Below are 26,509 nucleotides of genomic sequence, written 5' to 3'. Positions count from 1 at the left end.
CCAGCAGCAGACACCTCCCCACCCCCAGGAACGGTCTGCAGGGCTTGCCCTGCCCGGCTCGGCATCCCTTGGGCTGGCTGGAGGGGATGGGCAGGAGTTGCCCAAAGGGGGAACCAGCAGCTGTGTGATGATGTCCCCTCTTGGGAAGAGGGTACAAGTCTGGGGGTGCCTGGAGGGTTCTTTATCGTTGTTCGTGGCCCTTCTGAGGGACCCTTCCTGACTATTGAACTCCCAAGCGGTGTCCAAGAAAGAGGGAAGGAGCAGAAGCCCCTCCAAAAGGCTGGGACACCAGGGCCACAACCCATGGAGCCCCCACCAGCAAGGCCATCTGCAGATTGAGGGGTTTGGGTGGGGTGCGCTTCTCAGGGAAGGGGAAGAGTGGCCGCTCGGTCTGAAGGGTGGGCGGGTCGTAGGCAAAGGGGGCCTTAGAGGGTTTAGCTTTACGGAGAGGACCAGCTCCTTTGAATCGTGCTGGGGGCAGTGCAGTTGGTGGAGAGGGTTCAGCTGAGTCAGCCCCATCGGCCTTTGGGGCTTTGCACTGTCCCATCTGGGCATCTCCTGCCTCTTCAAAGCAGCCCAGGTAGAGCTCAGGATGTAAGGCAGGGTAGGTCAGACGGGACAGCAGCTGCATCCTTGCCAGCCCTTTTTATTTATTTATTTATTTTATTTATATCCAATTTATATACGGTGTACAGCCGAATAAAAATATAAATTACAAACATTAAAATAGTATTAAAAGAATATATCTAAATTTGGCCCCGTAATTTAAGAACAATAACAAACCCATTTAAAACATTTAAAAAATTAAGAAAAAAAGTTAAACCAGCCCGGCTTGCTGAAAAAAGAGGGTTTTAAGGGCACGGCAGAAGGCACTGAGGTCTTGGATTCTCCTTATCTCTGGGGGCAGTTGGTTCCAGAGGGTAGGTGCCCCCACAGAGAAGGCCCTCCCCCTGGGGGTCACCAGCCTACATTGTTTGGCTGATGGCACCCTGAGGAGGCCCTCTCTGTGGGAGCGCACGGGTCGCTGGGAGGTCATCGGTAGCAGCAGGCGGTCTCGAAGATAACTAGGTCCTATGCCATGGAGCACTTTAAAGGTGATAACCAACACCTTGAAGCCCTTGCAGCCCCCTGAGCTTCACTGCTTGGTGTGGGCCGAGGGACCCCCAGGTCTCCCCCATCTGTCAGGCAGGGTATAGCTCTGCCCAGGGTGCCTCTTGCAGAGAGAGCTGTGTTGGTGATCAGCCCAGGCTCGAAGGTTGCCCTGCGGAGATCTTGAGGGACGAACCTCAGCTGGTTCGGCTGATGTTCTCTTGGACTCCCCACAACAAGACATGTATTTTGCAGTTTCGGACGATGCCCCCCGAGGATTACCGGCAGACGCTGCGCAGCCTGGAGACCCACTACCAGGAGTTCCTGCGCGACAGCCAGGACTCCCAGAACTTCCATCCAGACGACCGGCTGCAAGCAGAGCGCGATTACACCGTCTGCACCCAGAAGTACGAGATGCTGCTGCGCGGGTTGGAGAAAGGTAAAGTCTGGGGCCCTTGGCAAGCCTTGAGTCTGCGCTTTGATTTCAGGCCGGGCCTCTCCCCCCCCCCCCACGGGCTCCCTGGGTGGTCTTGGGAACCCATCCTTGCTCCCCTCTTGACTGACCTGTAGCCACAAGCGGTGCTGAGGTCCGTTAACCCCAGGCTTGGTTTGTGGGGTGGCAGGGGAACAGGAGGAGTCGCTGTGCAGGAACTTCATCTCCCAGCTGAAGGACATCCGCCTGCAGCTCGAAGGCTGCGAGTCCCGCACCATACACAAAATCCGTTCTCCGCTTGACCAAGACCCCGTTAAGGAATGTGCGCAGCGCATTAGCGACCAGCAGGTATGGCTTCCCTTTGGCATTGAGATCGGCACAGCTGCAGAAGCTGATGGAATCTCCTCTGGGACACAGGAGACTCTTGTCCTGCCCCAGACACAGTCCAGGGAGGGGGAAGCAGAGGCTCCACTGCTCTGGCCACAGAGCTGCTTCCTGCCTTCCCATCTTGAAACGGGACAGGGACGCTCTCCTTTCCCCAGGAGAAGGGGTTTAGGTCTGTACTTGGGGCTTCCTGGCCTGGGTCCCTGACACTGCTCCCCTCCCCTTCCCTCCCCTCAGGAGATCCACCTGGAGCTGGAAACCCTCCAGAAGAGTTTGGGCAAAGTGAGCGCCCAGACGGAGCAGGTCCTGGCTCAGCCAGAGCAGGCCGGTTCGGCCCCCCTGCTGCACTCCGAGCTGGATATCACGCTGCAGAAGATGGGCCAGGTGTACAGCCTCTCCAGCATTTTCTTGGAGAAGTAGGTGATCCTTAGCACCAGGCCTGAACTTGCTCGGCCATGAGGACAAAGAGAGGGAGGGAGGGAGGGAGGAGGGTGGGCACTGGATTTGGCCACCCTTGTTCTTATTACAAACTCAGCAGCAGCGACTCTGAGATCCTGCTGGCCTGGGGAATCAGGTCATCCTGGAGGCCCCCCGATCCAGCTCCCCACCTTCCAGAGGTGCCCTCTGCTCTCATATCCTGCTGAGGTAACTCCTATCGGCCCCCCAGCCCTCTGCTGAGGGACAGGGGTGAAGTTAGTGCTGGCAGCTTGCTCCCTTCGTGTGCCTCGCAGCCCAGGGGCTTTGCGGTTAAAGCCCTCCAGGTTAGGGATTGCTCTTTCTGAGTCTCAACATCCTTTGGACATCCAGCTAACTCCGTTTTCAGTTTTTGAAGATTTTGAAGTGGCCATTTCTATGTTTCTGCTCCCCGCTTTGGTATTTTAAAGATGATGTAGGCTAATTCTTATATGCTTTGGAGACCAAAGAATAAGAGAATAGCAGAGTTGGAAGGAACCTTGGAGGTCTCCTAGTCCAACCCCCTCTACTATTCTGGAGAAGTGGCTGTTCAGTCTCTTCTTCAAAGCCTGCAGTGTTGGAGCATCCACAACTTCTGGAGGCAATTTGTTCCACTGGTTAAATTGTTCTGACCGGCAGGAAATTTCTCCTTAGTTCCAGATTGCTTCTCTCCTCTAGTTTCCATCCATTGTTTCTTGTCCTGCCTTCCGGTGCTTTGGAGAACAGCTTGACCCCCTCTTCTTTGGAGCAGCCCCTCAAATACTGGAGGACTGCTATCATGTCACTAGTCCTTCTTTTTTTTTTTTTTTATTGCAAAAGTTTTACAATTACATTTTCACCCCTTTTTTCACCCCCCCACCTCCCTCCCCAAACTTCCCATCCTCCCTAACCCTCCCTAACCCTCCCCCCCCCAGACTTCCCTATTACATACTCATAACTAATAACACTAATATATAAACCTGAACCCATCCCTCCCCCTATATAATTTTTCCTCTTTGTCTCTTTACATTAAAATATTTCTAATACATTATTTTCAAATAAAAGCTATTTGATACTTTCTAGTTTGGTATTTGTTCTGAACATATTCTATCCACCTTTTCCATTCCCATTCATAAGTCTCTTGTGAACAATCTTTTAAATACGCTGAAATCTTCGCCATCTCTGCAAAAACTAGCCATCTTCAAAGTCCATTCCTCGATAGTAGGCAAAGCTTCATTCTTCCAATATTTACCTATCAACAATCTTGCTGCTGTTATCATATACAATATTAGTTTTATTTCACCCCGTGTAAAACCCTTAACTATACCCAATAAAAACAATTGTGGAGAAAATTGAATTTTTTTCTTCAAAACATTCTGCATGACCCACCAAATTTTTATCCAAAAAGCCTTAACTTTCCTACAGGTCCACCATACATGATAATACGTAGCATCCAAACATTCGCATCTCCAACATTTTGGCTGAACATTAGGGTACATACATGACAACTTTTTAGGATCCAAATGCCATCTATAAAACATTTTATAAAAATTTTCCCTCAAATTCTGCGACTGTGTGAACTTAACATTCTGAACCCAAATTTTTTCCCATGTTTCCAACATCACTGGTTCTTCAAAATTTTGTGCCCACTTAATCATACAATCTTTAACTAATTCAGTTTCTGAATCCCTTTCTAACAAAACATTATAAAGCCTTTTAATATGCATTGGACCTTTCTCTCTTATATGTCTAACTAATTCTTCCTCATGCAATATAATACCAGTTTTTTGGTCCTCTTTCCATCTCAATTGTAATTGATTATATTGTAACCAGGTTAAATTAATCCCTTCGTCCAACAGTGTCTGCAATGTCTTCAGCTGCCATCTGCCCGCATCTGTAAAAAGAACCTCTTTGTATAAAACCCCCCCGAGTGACATTATATTTGTATTCCACAAGGTATGACCAAGATCCAGCCATAGCGGTATTTTATAATCCCATTTGAGTCGGTGCTTCTTCCAAACTCTCATCAAAGAATCTCTGAGTATATGACTTTTAAATACTTTATCAACTTTATCATCATAAAATAAGTAAGCATGCCATCCAAATTCAAGATCAAAACTTTCTGCATTCAATATTCCAGCCTTCTTATTTCCAAACCAATCGCTTGTTAAAGTTAAAGCTGCTGCATCATAATATAACTGTAGGTTTGGGAGTTTAAGACCTCCTCTTTCTGGAACATCTTGCATAATTTTCAATTTCACTCTCGGCTTTTTCTCGTTCCAGACAAACTTATTCACGCCAGACTGCCAGACTTTCAATTGTTTATCACTTTTAAGCACCGGAATCATTTGAAACAAAAACAGAAATCTTGGCAAAATATTCATCTTAACTGCTGCTATTCTTCCAAGTAAAGACAGTTGCAGCTTTTTCCAAGTCTCCATGTCTTTCTGAACCTCTCGCCACAACACCTCATAATTATTTTGAAACAATTTCATATTTGATTCTGCAACCTGAACTCCAAGATATTTTACCTTAGGTACAATTTCAAAACCTGCCCTCCTTTCAAGCTCATGTTTACGATCTTGTGTCATATTCTTAACTATCATTTTAGTCTTTTTTGAATTCAGTCTAAAACCTGAAACTCTACCATAGTCTTGTATAATGTCGTTCATCAGGATTGTTGATTCCATTGGTTGTGATAGGGTAACAACCAGATCATCTGCAAATGCCTTTATTCTATAATCCTCTTGCCTTATCACTATGCCTTTCAGAATTTTTGAGTCCCGTATTGTATTTAGCAAGACTTCCAATGTTAAAATAAATAAAAGTGGGGACAACGGACATCCCTGTCTTGTTCCTTTTTCAATTTTAAACTCTGTCGTCAAACTTCCATTAATAATAGTCCTTCTTTTCACTAGACTGGACATACCCAATTCCTGCAACCGTTCTTCATATATTTTAGCCTCTAGGCCTTCAATCACCTTAGTTGCTCTTCTCTGCACTCTTTCTAGAGTCTCAGCATCTTTTTTATAGTATGGTGACCAAAACTGGATGATGTAGTATTCTAAGTGCAGTTTTACTAAGGCTTTATAAAGTGGTATTAGTACTTAACATGCTCTTGATTCTATCCCTCTGCTAATGCAACCTAGGATTGCATTGGCTTTCTTGGCTGCTGCCATACATGGCTTCCTCATATTTTAGGTGATTGTCCACTAAGACTCCAAGATCCTTCTTGCAGTTAGTGCTATTCAGCCAGGTTTCATCTAACCTGTACCTGGACATTTGGTTTTTCTTGCCTAAGTATCAAATCTTACTTTTCCCTCCATTGAATGTTGTTGTGTTGAATGGGCAACCTTGTCCAGCTGCCATGTCTTGAGTCGATCCACCTCTCCTGCAGGTTGAAGACCATCAACCTGGTCATCCGTAGCACCCAGGGGGCTGAGGGGCTGGTCCAGAGCTACGAAGAGCAGCTCAAAGATGTCCAGGCTGTGCCATCTGACCTCAAGGCTGTTGAGGCTACCAAGGCAGAACTCAAGGTGACCAGCCAGACCCAGAGCTGCCGGTGGGGGGGGGGAACCTTTGGGCCGCCTGTGGCTCGGAAGGGCTCGCACAACCCTGACTCCCCACCCTTCCTCTGTCTTTGTCCTGCAGAGGCTGCGTGGGCAGGTTGAAGGGCACCAGCCAGTCTTCAGTGCCCTAGAAGCAGACCTGGCCAAGGCCAGTGAGGTGAATGAGAGGATGGTAAGAAGCCACAGTGAGAGGGATCTGGACTTGGACCGCTACCGGGATCGCGTGCAGCAGCTCCTCGACCGCTGGCAGGCTATCCTGGCCCAGATCGACCTGCGACAGCGGGAACTGGACCAGCTGGGACGCCAGTTGCGCTACTACCGCAACAGCTACAGCTGGCTGATGGAGTGGATCCAGGATGCCCGCCAACGCCAGGAGAGCCTCCAGGCTGTGCCCGTCACCAGCAGCCAGCAGGTGAAGGAGCAGCTGCTGCAAGAGAAGGTGAGGTCGGCCGAGAGGAGAGTGGACCTGGCTGTGGCAAACGGCAGAAGCCCCCTTGAAGCCCCCTCAGCTAGCAGGGCTGAGAGGAGGCCTCCAGGGCCGGGGGTGGAGGAGTAGCAGCGGTAAAATCCCCCCCCCCCGGTTCTATCCAGCTCACCAAACCGGTAGCTCCGCCCACCCACCGGGACATCATTACGTCCCGTTTTTTTACCATCTGCGTATGTGCAGAAGATGCACGGTCCCATGCGCTCCCGTTCCCGAATCCGTAGCAGAGGTAAGTGGATTTCACCGTTGGGTGGGGGTGGGGGGGTAGACCTGGCGTCCCATCAGATCAGGCCTGGGTCTGACTTGCATTTCTAAACGGAGGGGTAGCTTGAGTGCAGCCCACAAAGAGGTTTTAGTAATTGTGTATAGCTGAAGAATTTATGCCGTTTAACAAATAAATGGCCTGAATTTTTCAGCTATACACAGCTATCTGAGAAGGGGGAGCGATGGGTCTTCCCAATGACCGGGGTTCCTTGGATGCTGGCAGAGTTCCGGTTCAAAGACCCACTCTTCCCTTTGGCAGAAGCCCCTCTGCCTTGTCTCCGGCCCCTGAGCTTCCCTGCGACCCTACCTCAGCGCCCTGGGGCTGCATTCGGGGGAGGGGGGAAGGGGTGCTGGGTAGATTCCTCTGAGACTCCTCTGCACAGAACCTCCCTCCAAGGCGGCCTCTTCTTGAGCCGTGGGCCCTCCCTGTGCTGTGGGCCTTGAGGGGGGGGGGCGCTTATTCCTTCTGACTCTCCTTCCCCAGAAACTCCTGGAAGAATGTGAACAGAACTGGGAGAAGGTGGAAGAGAGCCACCGCTTGGCCAAGCAGTACATTGATGCCATCAAGGTGCGTGGCGGTGAGCTGGGCCTGCTCAAGGGGCGGGCTCTGCAGGCCGCCCCCCCCTCCTCCCCGGGCTCAGGGGGCTCCCACAGCAGCCAACCCCTCTTTCCCTTGAAGGATTATGAGCTTCAACTGGTCACCTACAAAGCCCAGGTGGAGCCCGTCTCTTCTCCAGCCAAGAAGCCTAAAGTGCAGTCTGCCTCGGACAACATCATCCAGGAGGTGAGGGGGCATCCCTGGGCGGGACTGGTGGTGGTGGTGGGCGCTGGGAGTAGGGACAGAGGTTCTAGAAGGAAAGCCTTTTCCTATCATCCTAGCCCGGTGGGGAGAAAGGGCGCTGCTGGGCGCTCTTGTTCTGGGATGGCAGCAGCAGCTTCTCTTGAGATGAGGGTGCTGCAGAATGTGGGAGCGCTTGAGCTGCTGCACTTGTGTCAACTGTCCCCAACTTTGCCCGAGGGCTTCTGAAGGCATTCCTCTGCTTGGAAGGAAGAGGCCATCAGGGCTGATTTGAGCCTCCCCCCTCTTTTGGCCTTGCAGTATGTTGATCTGAGAACTCAATACAGTGAGCTGACCACGCTGACCAGCCAGTACATCAGGTTCATTACAGAGACTCTTCGGCGGCTGGAGGAAGAGGAGGTAAGGGATCCAGGGTGGGCCCAGCATGGCTTGGCTGCCTCTGGATGGATGGGGGGGGGCGGGCGGGGGGGCTGCTCCCTCCCGGCTGGCTGTTCCTCTTCCCTGACCCTCCCCTGGGCAGTTTGTGGCCCCACGCGGGAGCCTGGCTGCGTGGGCATCATTGCCCTGCAGGAAGATTGACTGCAGTGCTTGCTCTTCTGCTCTGTCTGGGGCTGCTTCTGGGGCTCCCCTCCCTGCCCCCTTTTCCTCCATTTTGCTGTGGTCTCCTCCCCTTTCTAACTCTTGGTTTCTGCCCTTCGGAAGCCAAGCTCCTTTGCCTGGGCTTGCTCGGGGCAGGTTGGTGTTGGTTGGGCTCTAAGGAAGGGTTAACCTCAGCAGCAACTTTTCTACCAGGTACTCCTTGCATCTGCATGTTCCCCCACCTTTGCACTCCCCCTCCCCAGTGGCCCTGCACTGATCACACAACTGGGGGTGGGGAGTGGAGGGCCCACTGGGTGAGAGGGAAGGATATGGAGGAGCGGGGGGTAGGTCTGCTGGGTCACCTCGATCTGCCAGCTTGTAAGGTCTCCAGCCCGCTTGGTGTGCTGCCTGGCCTGGATGTGTTTGAATGGTCACCTGCCTCCGTCCTGACTCTCTACAGTCTCCTAGGTGGGGCTTGTAGGGCGGGTGCTGGCCTTGCGTGCTAAGAACAGGGGAGGGGGGCCTTTGTGAAACAGCACCATCCCCACGGTCGCTCTTGTAGTGTGGTCGTTGCCCTCACGTGACCCTAGGCTGGATCACCCCCAACCCCTAAGCTTTCGGACTCCCGGTCTCCTGGACGTTCCACTGTGTGGTGGCAGCGCATTGCGCATGGTGGAGGTGTGCTCTTGTGGCTCGTTGGTCTTGGGTTTGCTTGTCTCTGGCGTCCACCCATCCGTTGGTGCTTCCATCCTCTTTCTCAGTATGTGGGTCTGCCTGCTTCCTTGCCTGCTGCCCCTTGCCCCCACCCCAAGACTGGCCCTCCCATCTGCTCTTGTGATCTTTCTCTCTCTCCCCTCCCCTCCTCTCTGCCCCCTCCCCATAGAAAGCAGCGGAGCAGCTGAAGGAGGCAGAGCGGAAGCGTTTGGCGGAGGTGGAGGCCCAGCTGCAGAAGCAGAGGCAGCTGGCCGAGGCCCACGCCAAGGCCAAGGCTCAGGCTGAGGAGGAAGCCAGGGAGCTGCAGCAGCGCATGCAGGAGGAGGTCAGCCGACGGCAAGAGGCAGCCGTGGACGCTGAGCAGCAGAAGCAGAACATCCAGGAGGAGCTGCTGCAGATGAAGCTCAGCTCAGACAGGCAGATCCTGACCAAGCAGAAGTTGATCGAGGAAGTGGAGATCAGCCGCAGGAAAGTGGAAGAGGAAATCCATATCATCCGCTTGCAGCTGGAAGCCACGCAGAAGCAGAAGGCCGGGGCGGAAGGGGAGCTGCAGGCCCTGAGGGCCCGGGCGGAGGAAGCTGAGCGCCAGAAGAAAGTCGCCCAGGAGGAGGCTGAGCGCCTGCGCAGGCAGGTCAAGGATGAGGCCCAAAAGAAGCGGGAGGCAGAAGAGCAGCTGCAGGAGAAGGTGCAGGCAGAGCAGCGAGCAGCGCAGGAGAAGCAGAAGGCCCTGGAGGACCTGCAGCAGCTCCGCGCACAGGCCGAGGAGGCTGAGCGCCAGATGAAGCAGGCGGAGCTGGAGAAGGAACGGCAGATCCAGGTCGCGCGTGAGGCAGCCCAGAAGAGCGCTGAGGCAGACCTGCAGAGCCGGCGCCTCTCCTTTGCCGAGAAGACGGCCCAGCTGGAGCTGACCCTGAAGCAGGAGCACGTCACACTCACCTACCTCCAGGAGGAGGCTGAGCACCTGAGGACACAGCAGCTGGAAGCTGAACGGGCCAAGGAGGAGGCTGAGAAGGAGCTGGAAAAGTGGCAGCAGAAAGCCAATGAGGCACTCCGACTCCGACTGCAGGCAGAGGAGGTAGCACACAAGAAGTCCCTGGCCCAGGAGGAGGCAGAGAAGCAGAAGGAGGACGCCGAGCGCGAAGCCCGGAAGCGGACCAAGGCAGAGGAGTCAGCCCTGCGTCAGAAGGAGCTGGCCGAGGAGGAGCTGGAGAAGCAGCGGAAGCTGGCCGAGGGCACAGCCCAGCAGAAGTTCATGGCTGAGCAGGAACTGATCCGCCTGAAGTCAGAGATGGAGAACAGGGAGCAGCAGCGGCTGCTGCTGGAGGAAGAGTTCTTCCGCCTCAAGAGTGAGGTCAATGAGGCCGTCCATAAGCGTAGGGAGCTGGAGGAGGAGCTGGCCAAACTACGGGCTGAAATGGAGCTCCTGCTGGAAAGCAAGGCCAGGACCGAGGAGGAGTCACGCTCTGCCAGCGAGAAGTCCAAGCAGATCTTGGAGGATGAAGCTGCCAAGTTGCGGGAGGTGGCGGAGGAAGCAGGTCGCCTGCGCGCCCTCTCTGAGGAAGCCAAGAGGCAACGGCAGCTGGCCGAGGAGGAGGCTGCTCGGCAGCGAGCAGAGGCTGAGCGGATCCTCAAAGAGAAACTGGCAGCCATCAACGAGGCATCACGCCTCAAGGCGGAAGCGGAAATTTCCCTGAAGGAGAAGGAGGCCGAAAACGAGCGGCTGAGGCGGCTAGCAGAGGACGAGGCTTACCAGCGGAGGGTCCTGGAGGAGCAGGCGGCCCAGCACAAGCACGACATCGAGGAGAAGATTGCACAGCTGAAGAAGTCCTCTGAGAGTGAGCTAGAGAGGCAGAAGACCGTCGTCAACGAAACCCTAAAGCAGCGGCGCATCATTGAGGAGGAAATTCGCATCCTCAAGATCAACTTTGAGAAAGCCTCTGTGGGCAAGACAGACCTGGAGCTGGAGCTCAGCAAGATCAGGCAGAGTGCAGAGGAGATTCAGCGGAGTAAAGAGCTAGCGGAGCAAGAAGGTGAGAAGCTGCGGCAGGTGGCCCTGGAAGAGGAGAACCGCCGCAAAGAGGCCGAAGCGAAGCTCCAGAAGACCCTGGCTGCTGAGCAGGAAGCTGCCAGGCAGCGCAAAGCTGCTCTGGAGGAGGTGCAGCGCCTGAAGGCCAAGGTGGAGGAAGCCAAGAAGCAGAAGGAGTTGGCGGAAAGCCAGTCGGAGAAGCAGATCCTGCTGGCCCAGGAGGCGGCCCAGAAGAAGATTGCAGCTGAAGAGGCCGCTCACCTGGCCCTGGTGCGTCAGAAGGAGCAGGAGTTGCTGCAGACCAGACAGCAGGAGCAGTCCATCCTGGACAGACTGAAGGAGGAGGCCGAGAAAGCTAAGAGAGCAGCTGAGGAAGCAGAGTTTGCCCGCCTCAAGGCAGAGCAAGAGGCCACCTTGTCCCGGCAACTGGTGGACGAGGCCGAGCGCATGAAGCAGCGAGCTGAGGAGGAGGCCCAAGTCAAAGCCAGGGCCCAGGAGGATGCGGAGAAGCTCCGCAAGGAGGCAGAGCTGGAGGCAGCCAGGCGAGCCCAGGCTGAACAGGCAGCCCTTAAGCAGAAGCAGGTGGCTGACACGGAGATGGAGAAGCACAAAAAGTTTGCAGAGCAGACACTGCGGCAAAAGGCCCAGGTGGAGCAGGAGCTGACCAAGGTCAAGCTGCGGCTAGAGGAGACGGACCATCAGAAGAGCCTCTTGGAGGAGGAGCAGCAGCGGCTGAAGGAGGAGGTGACAGAAGCCATGAAGCAGAAGGTCCAAGCAGAGGAAGAGCTGTTCAAGGTAAAGGTCCAAATGGAGGAGCTGATCAAATTGAAAATCCGCATTGAGGAGGAGAACAAGTTGCTCATCATGAAGGACAAGGACAACATGCAGAAGATCCTCACCGAGGAAGCTGAGAAGATGAAGCAGGTGGCGGAGGAAGCTGCCCGGCTGAGCGTGGAAGCCCAGGAGGCCGCCCGCATGCGCAAGCTGGCAGAAGAGGATCTGGTCCAACAGCGGGCGCTGGCGGAAAAGATCCTGAGAGAGAAGATGCAGGCAATCCAGGAAGCCACCCAGCTGAAGGCCGAGGCTGAGGTGCTGCAGAAGCAGAAGGACCTGGCTCAGGAGCATGCCCGGAAACTGCAGGAGGACAAGGAGCAGATCCGGCTGCGGCTGGAGGAGGAGACGGAGGGCTTCCAGAAGACACTGGAGGCCGAGCGTAAGCGGCAGCTGCAGATCACAGCTGAGGCCGAGCGGCTAAAGCTGCAAGTCACGGAGCTGAGCCTGGCCCAGGCGAAGGCAGAGGAAGAGGCCAGGCGGTTCAGGAAGCAGGCTGAAGAGATCAGCGGGAAGCTGCACCAGATGGAGCTGTCCACTCAAGAGAAGGTGACCCTGGTGCAGACCTTAGAGATCCAGAGGCAGCAAAGCGATCAAGACGCCAACAGGCTAAGGAAGGCTATTGCTGAGATGGAGATGGAGAAAGAGAAGCTGAAGCGGGAAGCCCAGCTGCTGCAGCAGAAGGCGGAAGAGGTACCTGCTCTGTTGTGGTTCCCCACATCCCCTCCCTCCCAGGTTGAGCAATGCCCATCAGCCCCAGCCAGTCGATTAGTCCACAGCCCCCTGGCTGAGGAGGCTTCAGGCAAGAGAGAGGGGTGCCACTCCACGGGGTGGATATGGTAGCAGTGCAGATGCAGTGGACCATGCTCCCCCGCCACTCCCGCCCCAAGAGCCTGCCCTACTCAAGAATCCAGGCTGTGTGTTTGTGTGAGCATCGACCGGTCTCACTCAATGGCTTGGGAGGGGAGGAAGGAGAGAAGGAAGGAGGAGAGGTTCTTGCTTCCCTGATAGGGTTCAGAAGACGTTCCCTGCTGCTTGCAAGTCAGTACTGATGACCAAGTGTCCTCTGTTAGATGACTGTCATGGTAAGTTGTATTTTAGGAAGTGGCTGGTTGTATACTCCCAAGCCAAGATGGCACATCAAGAAAGCAAAGGAGAACATTAGGTGAACTGATTTTGTGTGCTGTTGAAATAGAGCGTGCAAACCACAGAGGCTCTTCTGGAGTCTCCCTGTTCCAACAACTGCTTCTTACTCTTTCTGTCAAAGTCTGTTTGAAAGTCTGGGAATGGCAACTGAGAAGAGGGAGGGCGGGAGGGAAGGCAGCTGAGGGGATGGAGTGTTGCCCCATCAACAGGCAATGCCTTCCTGGGATTGGTCTGGGGAGGATCCCACGGGACCTTTTGGGAGGGTTCCTAGGGGAGGACTTCCAAAGATCTCTGCCACAAGTGGGCAAAAATGACAGAGCTCTCTTTCAGGTGTGGAGGGTGACCCCACGCAGGTGGCAGCAACTGGCCCAGTAAGGGTGGTTGTGCAAAGATATAAGAGGGATTTCTTGTTCTGAGACTTCAAACGGAAGTGGTTCTATGAATTGGCCATGGATGGACTTGGAGACAAGTCGCCCAACCAACTCCTCATTTCACCAGTTTTCTCCTCTGGGAAAGCTCCTTTCAGACTCAGTCCATAGAGAGTCCCTCTGATGCCGAAGGAACAGGGCAGTGTTTTATAAAATGAGACGAAAACAGCCCTATCTTCTGTTTCTGTGACCGCTGCCTTTTAGATTTGACCCCCCCCTTTCTCCTCCTTTACCCTCTGGCTGATGCACTTTGTTTTCTTCCCAATCCAGATGCAGACTGCTCAGAAAGAGCAGCTCCGCCAGGAGACGCAGTTGCTTCAGCAGACCTTCCTGTCCGAGAAGGACGTCCTTCTGCAGAAGGAGAGATTTGTGGAGGAAGAAAAGGCCAAGCTGGAGAGCCTCTTCCAGGAGGAGGTCAAGAAAGCTCAAAGCCTGAAGGCTGAGCAGGAACATCAGCAGAAGCAGATGGAGCAGGAGAAGGAGGAGCTGGAAGCCACCCTCAGGGATGCCCAGGAGAAGCAGGCTGAAGCAGAGAAGAGTGTCCGTCGCAAGCAGGAGGAGCTCCAGCAGTTGGAGAAGCAGCGTCAGCAGCAGGAGAAACTTCTAGCTGAGGAAAACCAAAAACTCCGGGAGAAACTGAGGCAGCTGCAGGAGGAGCAACAGGCTGCCCTTGCTCAAACCCGAGAAATCATGATCCAGACCGATGACCTTCCTCAGGAGGCAGCCGTGTCTGCAGTAACGGCTCTGCCTAACGGCCAAGACATGCTTGACGGTGTCTCTCAAAATGGTGAACCTGAGTTGGCGTTTGATGGCATCCGACAGAAGGTTCCTGCCAAGAAGCTGGCAGAGGCTGGCATCCTGAGCCCAGAAACCTGGGAGAATCTGGTGCACGGGAGAGTGTCCGTGCAGGAGCTATCCCAGATGCAGGAGATCAGGAAGTACCTGCAAGGCAGCAGCAGTAGCATCGCGGGGCTCCTGATCAAGCCCACCAATGAGAAGATGAGCATCTACCAGGCCATGAAGCAGCAGCTCCTCAGCCCAGGCACGGCCCTCATCCTGCTGGAAGCGCAGGCAGCTTCCGGCTTCATGATAGACCCCCTGAGGAACAAGAGGATGTCTGTCAGTGAGGCAGTAAAGGAAGGCGTGGTTGGGCCTGAGCTGCACAATAAATTGCTGTCTGCAGAGCGGGCGGTAACTGGATACAAGGATCCCTACACAGGTGAAAAGATCTCCCTCTTCCAGGCAATGACCAAAGACCTCATTGTTAAAGACCATGGGATTCGGCTCCTGGAGGCCCAGATTGCCACTGGCGGCATCATCGACCCTGTCAACAGCCACCGCCTACCTGTGGACATCGCATTCAAGCGAGGCTATTTTGATCAGGAGATGCAACGGGTCCTCTTGGACCCCACAGATGACACCAAGGGCTTCTTTGATCCCAATACCCAGGAAAACTTGACTTACCTGCAGCTGATGGAAAGGTGCGTGACTGACCCCGAGACCGGGCTAATATTCCTGTCACTGACAGACAAAGCAGCCAGAGGACAGGAACTGGTCTGTACCGATCAAGAGGCCAAGGACGTGTTCAGGAAAGCCACCGTCTCTCCTCCCTTTGGCAGATTCCAGGGAAAGACCGTGACCATCTGGGAGATCATCAACTCCGAGTATTTCACTGAGGAGCAGAAGCGGGAGCTCCTGCGTCAGTACAAGACTGGAAAGATTACTGTGGAGAAGATAATTAAGATCATAATTACTGTTGTTGAAGAGAGTGAGAAGAAAAGCCAACTCTGCTTTGAAGGCCTCCGGGCTGCAGTGCCGGCGGCCAAGTTGCTGGAGAGCAAAATCCTCAACAAAGAACTCTACAATCAGTTGCACCAAGGCAAGAAGACAGTAAAGGAGGTCGCCAATATGGATGCCATTAAAAGATACCTGGAAGGTACTGGCACCATTGCGGGCATCTTGGTAGAGTCAACAGGCCAAAAGTTACTTCTTGCAGATGCAATGAAAAGAAACCTGTTGAAACCCAAGGCGGCCCTGATCCTTCTGGAGGCCCAGGCTGGAACTGGGCATGTCATTGACCCCGTGAGGAATGAAAAGCTTCCTGTGGATGAAGCGGTCCGAGCAGGAATGGTGGGGCCTGAGCTTCACGAGAAGCTGCTCTCTGCAGAGAGAGCTGTAATCGGCTATAAGGATCCGTACATGGGGCAGGTGGTCTCCGTTTTCCAAGCGCTGAAGAAAGATCTCATCCCTAAGGACACCGGGCTCCGGCTCTTAGATGCTCAGCTTGCCACTGGAGGCATCATTGATCCTGTGCACAGCCATCGCCTTCCACTCGAAGTTGCCTGCAAACAGGGCTATTTCAGCAAAGAAATGAACAAGGCCTTGTCTGATCCGGCCAACGAGGTCAAGCTGTACTATGACCCCAATGCCCAAGAAAACCTCACTTATGCTCAGCTGCTGCAGAGGTGCCAAGTGGATAAGCAGACAGGCCTCTACCTGCTGTGCCTTTCAGACGAGGCCATACGGCGTCATCAGGAGGAGCTCTACTCGGATAGTGCTATCAAAGAATCCTTTGATAAGGCCACAGTTGAAGTTCCTGCCGGCAGCCAAAAGGGCAAGACAATGACAGTCTGGGAGCTGATCCACTCAGAATATTTCACTGAAGAGCAGCAGAGAGAGCTGATACGGCAGTTCAAGACTGGCAAAGTCACCATTGAGAAGGTCATTAAGATAATTATCACAATTATTGAAGAGAGCGAGACCAAGAAACAAGAAAAGTTGACCTTCAGTGGCCTGCGAGCACCAGTGCCTGCTAGCGAACTGCTTGAGTCCAAGGTCATCAGCAAGCAGCAGTTCGAACAGCTCGAGTCAGGAAAGAAGGCAGTGAAGGACATTGCCGAAGTGGATGTGGTGAAGAGATACCTGAAAGGGAGCGACTGCATTGCCGGAATCTATGTCGAAAAAAGCAAGGAGAAGCTGAACATCTACCAGGCGCTGAGGAAGAATCTGCTCCTGCCCAGCACAGCAACTGTCCTGCTGGAGGCCCAGGCAGCCACTGGGTTTATGGTGGACGCAATAAGGAATCAGAGGTTGCACGTCAACGAAGCGGTGAAAGCTGGCCTTGTGGGACCAGAGCTACACGAAAAGCTGCTCTCTGCTGAGAAGGCCGTCACTGGCTACAGAGACCCTTATTCTGGAAATACCATCTCCCTTTTTGAGGCTATGAAAAAGGGGCTGATTGTCAGGGAGCATGCTGTCCGCCTGCTGGAGGCCCAGATTGCCACAGGAGGCATTATTGACCCCGTGCACAGCCACCGTGTTCCTGTGGAAGTGGCCTACAAGCGAGGCTACTTGGATGAAGAGATCAACCAAACTCTCTCAGATCCCTCAGATGATACCCGGGGCTTCATTGACCCCAACACCCAGGAGAATATTACCTACTTGCAGCTGAAAGAGAGATGCATTGAGGACCCCGAGACTGGCCTTTGTCTCCTGCCTTTGAAGCAGCCCGAACGGCCAGCGGTGGTGGAGAGAACTCAAGTGTACACGGAGGCAGAAACCAAGAAGATGTTTGAAGAAACCCAAATTGACATTCCAACAGGAGAGCTTGCTGGCTCCTCCATGTCCCTCTGGGAAATTATGAACTCAAATCTCCTCCCTGAAGAGCAACGTAAAAAATTGATGGAAGAGTTCCGTTTAGGCAACCTGACGAAGGAACGCATGATCATCATCATCATTGAGATTATAGAGAAAACAGAGATTGTCCGCCAGCAAGACGTCACCTCCTATGATTACATTAGGCGTCGCATCACTGCTGAAGACCTCTACGAGGCCAGGATCATCTCTCTGGAGATATTTAATGCACTGAAGCAGGGCTCCAAGACCATCCAAGAGATTCTGGAGATCGAGACCACCTGGAAATACCTCTATGGCACTGGCTGTATTGCTGGCATCTACATTCCCTCCAGCAAGCAGAAGCTCAGCATCTACCAGGCCCTCAAAAAGGGACTGATTAGCCACGAAGTTGCTCGGTCCTTGCTGGAAGCCCAGGCTGCCACTGGCTTCATTATTGACTCTATGAAGAACGACAGACTTACAGTAGATGAGGCAGTGAGGAAAGGGCTGGTGGGCCCAGAAATGCATGATCGACTTCTATCTGCCGAAAGAGCTGTGACAGGCTACCGAGATCCTTACAGCGAGCAGAAAATCTCTCTCTTCCAAGCCATGAAGAAGGACCTCATCCCATCTGAAGAAGCCCTCAGATTGCTAGATGCCCAGTTGGCCACAGGAGGAATTATAGACCCATACCTGGGCTTTCACTTGCCCATAGAAATTGCCTACCAACGTGGTTACTTCAATCGAGAGACCTTTGACAGACTTTCTGAGCCCAGTGAGATCCGCAGCTACACAGACCCCTCCACAGATGAAAAGCTCAGCTACGCTCAGATCCTCAAGCGATGTAAGAAGGATGAGAATACAGGCTGCCTTCTGCTATCCCTCTGTGACACTCGGAAGCTGACTTTCAGGGGGCTGAGGAAGCAAATCACAGTGGAGGAGTTGGTACGATCAAAAGTCATGGATGAAGCCACTGCCCAGCGACTCCAGGAAGGCCTAACCTCAGTGGAAGAGGTCTCTAAAAAGTTGCAGCAGTTCTTAGAGGGCACCAGCTGTATTGCTGGAGTCTACATGGACTCAACCAAGGAAAGGTTGTCTGTATATCAAGCCATGAAGAAAGGCATTCTCCGGCCAGGGACAGCTTTTGAGTTGCTGGAGGCCCAGGCGGCCACCGGCTATGTCATTGACCCCATCAAGGGTCTCAAGCTAACTGTGGAGGAGGCAGTGCGCATGGGCATTGTAGGCCCAGAGTTCAAAGATAAGTTGATTTCAGCTGAGCGGGCAGTGATAGGTTACAAGGACCCTTACTCTGGCAAGATAATATCCCTTTTCCAAGCCATGAAGAAAGGGTTGATCCTGAAAGATCATGGAATCCGATTGCTAGAAGCTCAAATTGCTACAGGAGGCATTATTGATCCCGAGGAGAGCCATCGCTTGCCGGTAGAAGTGGCATACAAGAGGGGCCTTTTTGACGAGGAAATGAATGAAATCCTCCTGGACCCAAGTGATGACACCAAGGGGTTCTTTGACCCAAACACCGAGGAAAACCTGACTTATCTGCAACTGATGGAAAGGTGTATCACTGACCCCGAGACTGGGCTGTGCCTCCTGCCTCTGAAAGAGAAGAAGCGGGAAAGGAAGACCTCCTCCAAATCCTCTGTCCGCAAGCGCAGGGTGGTGATTGTGGACCCAGAGACCGGAAAGGAAATGTCCGTGTATGAAGCCTATCGCAAAGGCCTCATTGACCACCAGACCTACCTGGAGCTCTCGGAACAAGAGTGTGAGTGGGAGGAAATCACCATCTCCTCCTCTGATGGGGTGGTCAAGTCCATGATCATTGACCGGAGGTCAGGGCGGCAGTACGACATAGATGACGCCCTGGCCAAAGGCCTGATAGACCAGTCTGCCCTGGACCAGTATCGCTCAGGGACCTTGTCCATTACGGAGTTTGCAGACATGTTGTCTGGCAATGTAAGTGGATTCCGATCCAGGTCTTCCTCCGTGGGCTCCTCCTCTTCCTATTCCGTAAGTCCTGCTCATGCCAGACCCCAGCTGACCTCTTGGAGCGATCCCACCGAAGAGACTGGCCCGATTGCTGGCATCTTGGACACAGATACCCTGGAAAAAGTATCCATTACGGAAGCCATGCGCCGTAACCTTGTGGATAACATTACAGGCCAGAGGCTGCTGGAGGCCCAGGCCTGCACAGGTGGGATCATCGACCCGGGTTCAGGGGAGAAATTCCCTGTTGCAGATGCTGTTAATAAGAGCCTGGTGGACAAGATCATGGTAGACAGAATCAACCTTGCTCAAAAGGCTTTCTACGGCTTTGAGGATCCAAGGACCAAGACCAAGATGTCTGCTGCCCAAGCCTTAAAGAAGGGCTGGCTGTACTATGAGGCCGGCCAGCGGTTCCTGGAAGTCCAGTATCTGACCGGTGGGCTGATTGAGCCGGAGGTGCCTGGACGGGTCTCGCTCGATGAGGCCTTACAGAAGAACACCGTTGATGCACGCACTGCCCAGAAACTTCGGGACGTCAACACTTATTCCAAGTACTTGACCTGTCCCAAAACCAAGCTGAAGATCTCCTACAAGGACGCGATGGACAGGAGCATGATTGAAGAAGGGACGGGCCTCCGTCTCCTGGAAGCCTCCTCGCAATCTAGCAAAGGCTATTACAGTCCTTACAATGTCAGCGGCTCTGGTTCCACCTCTGGCTCCCGGTCAGGTTCACGAACAGGTTCCAGATCAGGCTCCAGGCGAGGAAGTTTTGATGCCACTGGCTCTGGCTTCTCCGTCTCCTTCTCTTCCTCCTCCTACAGTTCGTCAAGTTATGGCCGCAGATATGCACCAGGCCCCACCAGCAGCAGCACAGATGCAGCTGACCTCCGTGGCACCCTGGCCCATCCAGAGGGGAACTATGAGTGGAAAGGAAATTGTCCCCCTCTTGAACTGCCTGGAAAACAGCTGCCTGTAGCCTAAAGGGCCCTCCCTGCCCCATCTCCCTCCCTTCCCCTCACCCTTCCCAAGCTGAGATAACATGGCCTTCCTTTCGCTCTGCATGTGATCAAGCTACCGGCTAATTCTACCAATATTTTTATTACTACTACTGTTGCTCTTTTTTAAAACACAGAGTTCCCTTCCAAAGCAGTGCCTAAACTTTAACCAAAAAGACTACACTAATATATTAATATATATGATGGTTCTGACAGTATTTGTATATTGAGAGAGAGAGAGAGAATGCAGGCGCATCAGTGCTTCCCACGCTGCTTCATGCCCCCTGGAACCTGCTCCTTTCCTCCCCACCCTGCCCTCACCCATGCCAGGCTACTGTCACAGTTTGGCACCAACCCTTTCAGCCATCCTCTTCTTCACTCATCCTTACTGTGGTGCCTCCAGATCACCTGCCTATGCAAAGGCTGTCTGTGCCTCCATGAAGATTGGCTGGCGGGAGCATCTCCCACATATCTGCCCTCCTGGCTCCCTCCACCGTGCCCTCGGCTGCTCTCTTCGCTGGCCTTCCACCAAGGGACGGGCACAGGACTCTCCTGGGCGTTGCTCCACCGACCTCGCTGGCTGCCCTCCACACCTGGGCGACTCTGCATTTGGACCGTAAGTGCAGGGACCCTGCTGTGCTGCTGCTGCCCCTCGGAGGAGCCCACCGCTGCCGCTCCTCTGCTGCCTCTCCTCCACGGCTGCCTCTCACGCTCCCTGGCTCTGCAGACCCTGACCCTCCTCTGCGCTCCGCTCTATTGCTCTGTCTCCTGGGAAGCTTAGCAGGGTGTGGGGTACTGCATGCGGCAGGCAGTCTTGGCTGGGAAGCACCAGGGGCCTGACTGGCCTTGTGGGTGGTTGGGAGCACAGTTTAAGGGGGCAGCCTTCAGACCCATCTCTCTGGGGTACTGCCCCTGCAGGGGGATGGCTGTAAGATCCAGGAGGTGTGGCTCTCTGCTTTCAGGAGGGGGAGTATGCTCCTGTGTGGCATTCTACCATGATGGCATGCATCTGGGGAGGGTCTTTTGATAAGGAAGCAGCTTGATGAAAGCTATTGATCCTTCCCCCCAGATTTTGCTCCCCCTCACCCGGCTGCTCATTCATAGCGTCTGCTCTTTCTCTCAGACTGTTTCTTCTAGGCCTGCCAAAGAAGACCCCTTGATCCTGCGGGAACTCCTCGGCTGGTTCTCCGGAGCTAGCAAATCCAACATCAGCCACCCGGGAGATCCGCATCAGTCGGCTCCTCAAGAGGTAACTGGGGACCCAGGGCCCCTCCTGGACTCCCCCCCCCCCCCCCGTGTTCTATTTCTGGTGAGCTGGAGGTGAAACACTGAAGGTTGTGAGGCTAGGAAGGAGGCCTTGCTGCAGGTGGTCACACCTGCCCAGTGTCCCACCACTTACCAGGTTCCGGCCTGCTGCTTGTCTGTGCTTCTTCCTTTCCGGCCTCCCGGGAGGAGGAGATGGAGAAGGGCAGCAGCTGGAGGGGGGGTGTCTGTGGAGTGAGGGCAGCTGTCATCCCCACCCCCACTTGGTTTGATAGCATCATCTCATTTGTGGTTTCTTCTGTCTCATCCCATCCTGTTTCTTTCTTGACTTTGTTTTAGTGTTGCTGGATGTCATCCCAAGTCCTTCCTGGCTGCCGTGGATCTCGTGCCCCGGGTTGAGCCTCCCGCCACTTCCCTTTGCAGCCCACCAGCGTGGACTAGTTAGCAGTGGCCAAGAGAGGGCAGCTCCCTAAGGCTGACCCTTCCACCCATCACCAGCGAGCCAGCCGCTCCTCTGCTCCTTGGGTGGGGCGATTCTCCACCCTGGAGTCCCAGGACTGTCTTGGCAAGGCTTGCCTGCCTGCCGGGCCTGGCTAGCAACCATCCTTGTGCTGTCAGCAGGAGGCTGGCCTGGAAAGGCTGCAGTGGCCATGCTGAGAGCAGCCCCTGCCTGTCTTTGCCACACACACACACACACAGCAGCCTCCAGCCATCTCAGGGAGCCTGCACTGCCTGGTCTCTGCAGGCAGAGGTCCCTCTCGAGGCAGAGCTGTGCCAACCGAGAGGGAGCGTTTTCACCCAGAGCCAGGGCCCTCCGTGCACAGATGTCTCCCGCCCCTTGCCCCCCGCCCCCCCCCCCCCGTTCCCCCATTCAGGTGGAAAAGGCAGCCCCTCCCCCCAGCCTCCTCCAACAGCTTCTCATTTGCGTCTGGATCCAGCCATCCCATCCCTGGCATTTGTCTCTCATCCTCATTGCCAGCTGCCGTTTTGTTTTTGCATGCTGTGTTTACTTGGGGAAGCCCCTGTCCATTTCTTCTCCCCTGTGCCCAGGGCTCACCTTGTTCCAGATTAGACTTTCCAGATTCCTCTCGAGTGGGTGGGGGCAGGAAAACACTACACCCTGACTGTAAATAGCTTGAAGTGTTTGTAAAAGCCTGCAGTAGAGCCCCTCGGCTGGGAGAGCAGTAAAGGCGATTCAATGAAATGGCTTTGTGTGCTTTGTTCCCCTCCCACTTCCTGGTCCTCTCTTGGCCCTGAGCCAGCAGCACAGGGTGGAACATTCAAAGTTGTGCAATGGAGCAGTTCCTGCAATGTGACCTGGGACGGCGAGCGTGTTTGCACCCTTTTCAGGCAGAACATTTTAAACTGGCATGAGATCCTAGGCCTCTGGCCTCACACACACACCCCAACTCTTTGAAAAGTGCCCCTTGGCTGCCAACAGAGGCTTTCTGGGCACAGCTTTCTAAGGGAAGGGTCGCTTGGGGGTCTCGCTGCTGGGAAAAGCAGGGTCCGGCCTCTTGTGCTCTGCAATTCCCAGCCCTCTGCATCCCCTCCCCTGCCCCCTTTTTATGGCTCTCAGGCTTTTCAGAAGCCTCTCTTAGTGGCAGCAAAGGGGGGAGGGGGAGCTCCAAGGAAGAGAAAAGACTCGGGTGGACAAGGATGAATGGGCTGTTTCTGAGTGAGCACAAGGGAGGGGGCACCAATCTCTTTGCAGGAGGCCGGAGGGGGAGGGGGCAACTCTTGCCACAACTTTGACGGGGCTTAAATAGCTACAAGGTGCGCTGAGTCTTGCAGGTTGCTTGAAGGTACTCTAAGAAATGCTGTTGTTACCTGTCACCTGGACAAAGCGCTTCCTTCTCAAAGGCCCGGACTGCGAGTGGCAGCAGCTTTGGGTTGGGTGGGACGTGTTTAGCCAAGTTAGTGCACGACCGTCATGGCTGCGTTAGTTTCTTTCTGTTTGCGTGTGGGTGGGGTGGGGGTGGCGGCTTAGCCAACAGCTAGGCAAACTCAGATTGTTGATTCATGGCCAACATCCAGTGACTCCGTTCCACGACCTGTGTTGCATCTAACCAGTCTTAGGAAAGGAAGGGCGTCCCTCTTTCCCGGGAGCCCTGCTGCCAGTGCAGCACTCCTCTCGTGAAGTCGCCCTTTCCCAGCCAGGTGGATGCTGTTGGTTGGGCTCTGCCCTAAGAAGGCTGAAGTTCTGGAAATGAAGCAAAAAAAGAAGAGTGTTTTTAAAACCTGGAGGAGGGCGCGCTTAGACGCCTGACTCTGTTGCTGGGAGAGGGAGATACCTGCACAGAACAGCTTCAACTCAGGGATATTGCTGGCCTTCCCTGTGTGACCTTCCTGCGTCAGACTCTTCCCCCACAGCATTTCTATGGGGTTAATGTGAGGAGTTTAGCCATTCCTTGGTTGTGTGAATTGGATGCTGTGGGTCATTGGGTGCATGGCCCAGTTTCTCTTGAGCTTCAGTTGGTGGACAGAGGCCCCAACCTTTGCTGGTGCAGCTCAGAAGTCATAGTTCCTTCAAGGATGGCAAGCCCTTTTGACCCAGAGACCGCAAAGCAGGTCCTTACGCTGAATGCGGTGTTCGCCCTCCGCCAAACGTCACACTTTCCTTTCAGGCCAGAAGGTCCTACGTTGAGCTCCTCTATCCACAGAACATTCTCCCTTCTAGCTTATCCAGATGGCCTTTTACAAACTCTCTATGGGCAGCCATGTTCTTCTTGGAGACTAGTGGCTTTCTGCTTGTGCTCTTGTTCAAGAGTCTCTTGAGGGGATCTCGGGAATGCTGACTTTTGCCAATGCAAGAGAGACCTTGACTTGCTTGGAGGTTACTCGAGTCCTTGAGATCTGGAGGACTGCTCTGGGAGTGACTTTGGTTGGTTGGTTGGTGGAGCACTCCCGGGAATTGGCTCATTTGCACATGATCTGCCTAACAGCCAGCTGGTGAATTCCAAACTTTTTGGAAACCGTTTGGTAACATTTTCCATCCTGATGAGTGTCATCAAATGCTTTTGGAAGTCCTCAGAAATCTCCTGTTAGAGATACTCCCGCATACCTCCATCCTGAGGATCAGACTTTTGGAATACCCGGAATTTAAAGAATTTTGCTCTTTAAATAAAGCAGGACCTCCCACACTCACTGATTAGCTTCTCACTGATGGAAAACTTGGCTCTAATTCCCCCTTCAAATGAACTGATCATCCTGGGGGTTCACATACTTTTGCCACACACAAATATGTAGCTTTGGATTATTTTTCTCACTAAATGAACCAGTATAATGCTTTTGATTTATTTTGTTTAATTTGCTTCTCTATCTATTTTTACCTTGTACCTATGTAGAAATGCTGAAAATCCAAAAGTGTTCACAAACTTAGAATCAAAATCCCACGGTCTTGCCAGGACCGAGTTGGAGCCGGCCCCTCCCCAGCCAAACCTTCACAAACTCCAGGCTCTCAGCCAGCACCGCCAGGGCCTCCCCTGTCCAGCTGGGGAGGAGATACTCAAGTGGGATTCATGGCACACGATGAATACCAGGCCTCACCGGACAGTTCTCTTCCAAGGGTCTCTCATTGGAAAGGAGAGGCCAGAGGCTCAGGCCCCAAGACACCCTATCTTGCATGGCCCCGGGGCCTGACCCTGCCCTCCTACCAACTCTGGTCATGGAGGAAGGAGAACATAGGGCCTCCCCTTCCTACCCCGAAGCTGGCCCAGAAGGACCTCGTGCTGGATGGTAGCAAAAGCCACTGAGAGGGCAACCATTCCCAACCCTCCAGACGGTCAGCCCCACTTCAGTGCTGTGACTGGCCTGAACCCAGACTGAGAAGGGTCCGGATAACTGGCTTCATCCAGGACCCTCTGGAGCCATGCACCAACCACCTTCCCTAAAAGGGGATCAAGGGTAGAGACTGGACAAACTTTCTCCACTACTGCAGGGTCCAAGGACGGACTCTTAATCTCTGCTTGGACCTGATCAAGGCCATCTCCCAGGAGGGACCGAGCTGGCAGCCACAAGGACCCTGCCCGCTTCCTCTATTTATTTATTTATTGGTTCGATTTATATGCCGCCCTCAAGAGCAACAAGGTCCCCCATCACCTCCAAGAGTCCAACTCCAAGTGAGGTCGAGCAATTTTATCCAGCAGATGCCGAGAACATTTCTCTCAGCAGCCCTGCAAGGGCTCTCCGGCTCCTCCTTACCCAGGAAGGTCTTGAAGGACCTCTCATCTGGCGAGGAGGCAGAGGCAGGAAGTGTGTGTGGGGGAGTGGTGGAATCAAACCACTTGGCCAATCTTCACCCCACTTTAGTGACAGACACCTTTGGGGGACAAGGGTGTGGACTCTCACCTATTCAGATGGGAATTCTGGCCAAAGGACACCTCTTGACTCAGCAAGGGAGGTGGCTGGAGCACCTGGGCCATGTGATACTTTGTGCTGCAAATGAAGCCGCATAAAGGAGTTTTCCTAGGCTACCAGGGATGGTGGCCAGAGCAGTGCTGGGTTAGCAGCCTCACCCTGCAGGTTTTTCCCTTGCTGGCTTGCTCATTCTCACGTGCAGTGATAGGAGAGCCAGCCAGGGTGTGAATGCAAACTAGGGGCAGCCCTGTTTTCCATTGGATTCCACTAAACGAGTGCAGCTCCTGATCTGCAGAAAACCTCTGATAAATACAGCAATACCAACAGCAGTCAAAGCGCTGAAAAGTCTTCCTTCAGGATTTGGCTTCAGTCACGTTGGCTCTGAAGAGAAACATTTAGGAGAAGAGCAAAGTCCAACAGGTGTCTGTTATTTCCATGAGCTGAAATTCATCAGGCTTCTGCAAATGTATCAGAGCTCTCTTTTCAATGAGAGTCATTTCAAATACAAGAGATTGAGCATGCAATGTTTTATTTAATATTTTTATAAGGGGAGTGATATGGTTGTCAGTTGTGCTGTGGGGAGGCTGGAGTATTTCTGATTGGTCAATTTAATTTAATTTAATTTAATTTATCGCATTTCTATGCCGCCCAACTCCCAAGGGACTCTGGGCGGCTTACAGCAAAAATAATGCGAACAATGGGTCAGGCAGCATCAAACCAGGATGGCTGAGTCAATGTTCTCCCTTCTGACCCTGGCATTCTGCATTTGTATGGGGGGGGGGTTTCCTGCTTGGTCAGAGAGCTGGACTAGAGCAGTGCTTCTCAACTGTGGCAATGTGGACTTCAACTCCCAGAATTCCCCAGCCAACCTGACATTCTAGGACTCACATTATGAGATGCCACCTCCTCAAGGAGGGTCCTGCTCCCTGGCCCATGCTCTGGTGGGCTTGACTTCTGCTGCTTGCCAGGCCTTCCCTCTGTCCATACATGTTTTTCCCCTGCAGACACTTTTCCTTGTGTATCCTACTGACCTTGGGGGTTTGACCCTGGCCACATCAGCTTCAGAGACAGACCAGAGGTATGAAAGGAGCTTGCTGA

General features: G+C 53.6%; 1 protein-coding gene across 3 annotated transcripts in view; it reads left to right on the top strand.

Annotated features, from left to right (window-relative positions):
- The window catches only part of PLEC (plectin), an 87,704-nt gene extending 65,448 nt beyond the window's left edge, over nucleotides 1–22,256 (top strand). For all 3 annotated transcript variants that reach the window (XM_070940168.1, XM_070940169.1, XM_070940170.1), the window contains 12 exons: nucleotides 1,345–1,528; nucleotides 1,713–1,870; nucleotides 2,144–2,322; nucleotides 5,736–5,874; nucleotides 5,990–6,346; nucleotides 7,140–7,223; nucleotides 7,335–7,439; nucleotides 7,755–7,853; nucleotides 8,917–12,297; nucleotides 13,449–20,405; nucleotides 20,913–21,038; nucleotides 21,392–22,256. In XM_070940168.1, coding sequence (XP_070796269.1) covers nucleotides 1,345–1,528; nucleotides 1,713–1,870; nucleotides 2,144–2,322; nucleotides 5,736–5,874; nucleotides 5,990–6,346; nucleotides 7,140–7,223; nucleotides 7,335–7,439; nucleotides 7,755–7,853; nucleotides 8,917–12,297; nucleotides 13,449–19,775 — 11,013 coding nt within the window. In that variant the 3' untranslated portion in view covers nucleotides 19,776–20,405; nucleotides 20,913–21,038; nucleotides 21,392–22,256. The remainder of the gene's footprint in view (nucleotides 1–1,344; nucleotides 1,529–1,712; nucleotides 1,871–2,143; nucleotides 2,323–5,735; nucleotides 5,875–5,989; nucleotides 6,347–7,139; nucleotides 7,224–7,334; nucleotides 7,440–7,754; nucleotides 7,854–8,916; nucleotides 12,298–13,448; nucleotides 20,406–20,912; nucleotides 21,039–21,391) is intronic.
- Nucleotides 22,257–26,509: the final 4,253 nt, after the last annotated feature.

This window comes from Pituophis catenifer, unplaced genomic scaffold (genome assembly GCF_029215685.1).
Source record: "Pituophis catenifer annectens isolate HBS135680 unplaced genomic scaffold, rPitCat1.0.hap2 SCAF_3, whole genome shotgun sequence".
NCBI classification, from domain to species: Eukaryota; Metazoa; Chordata; class Lepidosauria; order Squamata; family Colubridae; genus Pituophis; species Pituophis catenifer.
Note: the sequence above shows the minus strand (reverse complement) of the source record. Positions and strands in the feature narration are given on the sequence as shown.